This window comes from Thunnus thynnus, chromosome 2, assembly GCF_963924715.1.
Source record: "Thunnus thynnus chromosome 2, fThuThy2.1, whole genome shotgun sequence".
In the NCBI taxonomy this organism is placed as follows: domain Eukaryota; kingdom Metazoa; phylum Chordata; class Actinopteri; order Scombriformes; family Scombridae; genus Thunnus; species Thunnus thynnus.
This window is the reverse complement of record NC_089518.1, coordinates 40,619,068-40,624,558: the sequence shown is the minus strand read 5'-3', so window position 1 is coordinate 40,624,558 and position 5,491 is coordinate 40,619,068. Positions and strand designations below refer to the sequence as shown.

Here is a 5,491-nt window from a genome sequence, read left to right as displayed (position 1 = left end):
TAAAGAACAATAAAGAACAGTAAAGAACAATAAAGAACAGTAAAGAACAATAAAGAACAGTAAAGAACAATAAAGAACAGTAAAGAACAGTAAAGAACAGTAAAGAACAATAAACAATAAAGAACAATAAAGAACAGTAAAGAACAGTAAAGAACAATAAACAATAAAGAACAGTAAAGAACAATAAAGAACAGTAAAGAACAGTAAAGAACAGTAAAGAACAATAAAGAACAGTAAAGAACAATAAAGAACAATAAAGAACAGTAAAGAACAATAAAGAACAATAAAGAACAGTAAAGAACAGTAAAGAACAATAAACAATAAAGAACAGTAAAGAACAGTAAAGAACAATAAACAATAAAGAACAGTAAAGAACAGTAAAGAACAATAAACAATAAAGAACAGTAAAGAACAATAAAGAACAGTAAAGAACAGTAAAGAACAATAAAGAATAATAAAGAACAGTAAAGAACAATAAAGAACAGTAAAGAACAATAAAGAACAGTAAAGAACAGTAAAGAACAATAAAGAACAATAAACAATAAAGAACAATAAAGAACAATAAAGAACAGTAAAGAACAATAAAGAACAATAAAGAACAATAAAGAACAATAAAGAACAGTAAAGAACAATAAAGAACAGTAAAGAACAATAAAGAACAATAAAGAACAATAAAGAACAATAAAGAACAGTAAAGAACAATAAAGAACAATAAACAATAAAGAACAATAAAGAACAATAAAGAACAATAAAGAACAGTAAAGAACAGTAAAGAACAATAAAGAACAATAAAGAACAGTAAAGAACAATAAAGAACAGTAAAGAACAATAAAGAACAGTAAAGAACAGTAAAGAACAATAAAGAACAATAAACAATAAAGAACAATAAAGAACAATAAAGAACAGTAAAGAACAATAAAGAACAATAAAGAACAGTAAAGAACAGTAAAGAACAATAAACAATAAAGAACAATAAAGAACAGTAAAGAACAGTAAAGAACAATAAACAATAAAGAACAATAAAGAACAATAAAGAACAATAAAGAACAATTCAATTCACAAGAAATAAAGCAAAAATTAGAAGACAGCTTGAAGAAAAATCCCGAATTTTGTGTTTAAAATATGTTTTTTTCTGTTTGCTGTCATCTCATGACCCCTTTAATTAATCTAGCGACCCCTTGTGGGGGTCCCGACCCCCAGGTTGGGAACCACTGTGCTGGTATTGGCTGAATGTACGTGATGAACTGCAGCCTGCAGCCGTCAGCGTGTTAATCTGCAGTTAATCTGCTCAGATTATCGCAGCAGGCCGCCTCGCTCTCAGTTGATGCTCTGCTGCGTTTCCATGACGATCTGAAGTCAGGATGCAAGTTTCATTTCATCCGTCGGCGGTTTGAGCTCATCGATCTGAAGACTGAGAGGTAACTTTATTGATTATTACACCGATGTCAGAGATCAATAGTGACGTAGCTGCAGCTTTAAATAACTTCCTGTAACAGTCGGAGCTTCACTGGAACATTAATTACTGATGACACAATACTCATCAGCTGTTCTGGAGCTTTCAGTCATATCACATGGTCTTCCTTAGCAGATGGTTGTAAATGTTTCTTATTTTATTAGATTTTTATGTGTAGTTGTTGAAACACGTTTCAACAGTTTCAGCAGCAGCAGATAAACATTGTTGGAATGTTACAGCACGTTAGTTATTAGTTTTATGTTGAACAACAATAATCTGGTTTAATGTGATCAAACGTTTTTATTGATTTTATTGCTGTAATAAAGTTAATTAGAGTTTAAACAGTTAATTTAATGTTTCAGTTCATCAGTTTATCTAAAGTGAGTCTGACAGAAACAGACGTTCAGAACAGCTGCTGTTTAATCCTGTTAAACTCTGCAAATCAGCACAACTCAGATACTTTACTGCAGTAAAAGTACTAATACAGCAACAAATACTCCATTACTAGTAAAAGTACTGCATGAAAACTCCTCCTACAGTAAAAGTACATAAGTATTATGAGCTTGATGTAGTTAAAGTATTGCAGTAAAAGTACATAAGTATTATGAGCTTGATGTAGTTAAAGTATTGCAGTAAAAGTACATAAGTATTATGAGCTTGATGTTTTTAAAGTATTGCAGTAAAAGTACATAAGTATTATGAGCGTGATGTAGTTAAAGTATTGCAGTAAAAGTACATAAGTATTATGAGCGTGATGTAGTTAAAGTATTGCAGTAAAAGTACATAAGTATTATGAGCTTGATGTAGTTAAAGTATTGCAGTAAAAGTACATAAGTATTATGAGCTTGATGTAGTTAAAGTATTGCAGTAAAAGTACATAAGTATTATGAGCTTGATGTAGTTAAAGTATTGCAGTAAAAGTAGTGGTTTGGTCCCTCTGACTGATATATTATTATATATGACATCATTAGATTATTAATAGTGAAGCATCAGTGTTAGAGCAGCATGTTACTGTTGTAGCTGCTGGAGGTGGAGCTAGTTTACACTACTTTATATACAGTTAGCTAGTTTAGTCCAGTGGTTCCCAACCTAGGGGTCGGGCCCCTCCAAAGGGTCAGCAGATAAATCTGAGGGGTGGTGAGATGATTAATGGGAGAGGAAAGAAGAAAAAACAAAGTTCTGATACACAAATCTGTTTTCAGTTTTTGGACTTTTTCTCTAATCTTTGATTTTTGCTGAAATATTGGATCATTTGAACATTTATTGAAATGAAAGCATGTGAGAAGTTTAGAGGGAAAAATCACTATTTGGTGGAGCTGTTAACAACTCATAGACATGTGAAATGTGACCCCGACTACACACTGCTTTTTGTAAGACATCAAAAGCCAAAAAGGTTGGAAACCACTGGTTTCATCTTTAACAATGTGTTGTATTTTAAAAGCTTGTTATATTATCCATTGTGTCAAATCTTCATCTGAAAAGTAACTAAAGCTGTCAAATAAATGTAGTGGAGTAGAAAGTACAATATTTCCCTCTGACATGTAGAAAGTAGCATCACATGGAAATACTCAAGTAAAGTACAAGTACCTCTAAACTGTTCTTGAATACAGTACTTGAGTAAATGTACTTAGTTACTTTCTCAAAACACAGAATTATAGAGAGAGGTTCTTGAGGAGGTTTTAGAGGTTCTTGAGGAGGTTTTAGAGGTCCTTGAGGAGGTTTTAGAGGTCCTTGAGGAGGTTTTAGAGGTTCTTGAGGAGGTTTTAGAGGTTCTTGAGGAGGTTTTAGAGGTCCTTGAGGAGGTTTTAGAGGTTCTTGAGGAGGTTTTAGAGGTCCTTGAGGAGGTTTTAGAGGTCCTTGAGGAGGTCAGGGGGATTATGGGTAAATATTCGCAGTATAAACAGTTTGAGGCTCTGATGTTTGTGACATCATTGATCATCTGATCGATGGAGATCTTCTGCTGAACTGTGACAAAGATAAACACTGGAACAGATAGAACAACTACAGCTCCCATGAGTCTTTGCGGGCCGCAGGTAGCTCACCTGTGTCAGGTGTGTGTGTGTTTCAGGATGATGCTGAACGACCGCTGGACCATCATGAACAACAGCAGCTCTGAGCTGGACAGCAAGCGACCAGTCAAACACAAGGTAACACCTGTTAGCTACTAGCTGCTAGTTAGGCCACGCCCACTGTGAGGTCAGAGTTCTACAGCTGATTCTGATTGGATGATGCGTCTGAGGTGGATCCTGGCTGCTGATGTTCAGGTGTTTACATATGACAGGTGTCACATGACCAGGAATATTCCATCATGACGGATAAAGGGAAAGTCTGCCTTATTCCCATAAATCTCACTCCTGCTCAGTTACCATGGAAACTCACACCACAGAACTAGCTCGCTCCGTGCCGTGATCCTCGCCACGTCCATGTTCAGAAACATGAGATGGAAAAAAATACATATCACAGTTAATCTCCATTTTATTTTATCACCCTTTTATTTAAAAGCTTCACATTTATAATGTAAGAAATAAAAGTGCCAAATAAAGTCCAAACCATTAAACTTTATACAGTGGAAACAGCTTCCAGTTGTAGCAGTCATCGCTGTCATGTTCCCAGTTCATATAGTTGCATGTCGAAATCCTCTGGGCTGATTGGAGGATTATTCAGATCACCTGTGCAGGTTGAGAGCAGCTGGGTGCGTTCCCCTCTCAGCCAATCATATCATTATAAATATATTATATGTTCTTCTCCAGTTTCTTCATCTGCAACTTCTTAATGTTTAACTTTCAATGATGTTTATAAATCTAACGAACATCCTGCTGAAGAGGAAACGAGTCAAAGACGAGATGATTACGTATCTGGTTAGCTGGTTATTATGGAGCCTCATGTCATGTGACCTGTCGGCCGCGACCGCCTCATGTCATATGACCTGTAGGCCGCGTCCGCCTCATGTCATATGACCTGTAGGACGCGTCCGCCTCATGTCATGTGACCTGTCGGCCGCGTCCGCCTCATGTCATATAACCTGTAGGACGCATCCGCCTCATGTCATATAACCTGTAGGCCGCATCCGCCTCATGTCATATAACCTGTAGGACGCATCCGCCTCATGTCATATAACCTGTAGGCCGCGTCCGCCTCATGTCATATAACCTGTAGGACGCATCCGCCTCATGTCATATAACCTGTAGGACGCATCCGCCTCATGTCATATAACCTGTAGGCCGCGTCCGCCTCATGTCATATGACCTGTAGGACGCGACCGCCTCATGTCATATGACCTGTAGGACGCGACCGCCTCATGTCATATAACCTGTAGGCCGCGTCCGCCTCATGTCATATAACCTGTAGGACGCGTCCGCCTCATGTCATATGACCTGTAGGACGCATCCGCCTCATGTCATATGACCTGTAGGACGCGACCGCCTCATGTCATGTGACCTGTAGGCCGCGACCGCCTCATGTCATATAACCTGTAGGACGCGTCCGCCTCATGTCATATGACCTGTAGGACGCATCCGCCTCATGTCATATGACCTGTAGGACGCGACCGCCTCATGTCATATAACCTGTAGGACGCGTCCGCCTCATGTCATGTGACCTGTAGGACGCGTCCGCCTCATGTCATACAACCTGTAGGACGCGTCCGCCTCATGTCATGTGACCTGTAGGACGCGTCCGCCTCATGTCATATAACCTGTAGGACGCGTCCGCCTCATGTCATATGACCTGTAGGACGCGACCGCCTCATGTCATATGACCTGTAGGACGCATCCGCCTCATGTCATATAACCTGTAGGCCGCGTCCGCCTCATGTCATATAACCTGTAGGCCGCGTCCGCCTCATGTCATATAACTTGTAGGACGCGTCCGCCTCATGTCATATAACCTGTAGGACGCGTCCGCCTCATGTCATATGACCTGTAGGACGCGACCGCCTCATGTCATATGACCTGTAGGACGCATCCGCCTCATGTCATGTGACCTGTAGGACGCGTCCGCCTCATGTCATATAACCTGTAGGCTGCGTCCGCCTCATGT

The 5,491-nt window shown here is 39.1% G+C and overlaps 1 protein-coding gene across 2 annotated transcripts in view; it reads left to right on the top strand.

The window, feature by feature from the left end:
- The first annotated feature begins 1,293 nt into the window (after positions 1 to 1,293).
- Positions 1,294 to 5,491, top strand: part of fibcd1a (fibrinogen C domain containing 1a) — an 18,177-nt gene continuing 13,979 nt past the window's right edge. The window contains exons 1-2 of one of the 2 annotated variants that reach the window (XM_067575144.1): positions 1,294 to 1,418; positions 3,505 to 3,600. In XM_067575144.1, the coding sequence (XP_067431245.1) occupies positions 3,523 to 3,600 (78 nt within the window). In that variant the 5' untranslated portion in view covers positions 1,294 to 1,418; positions 3,505 to 3,522. The remainder of the gene's footprint in view (positions 1,419 to 3,504; positions 3,601 to 5,491) is intronic. The other variant, XM_067575153.1, reaches the window with a different exon arrangement.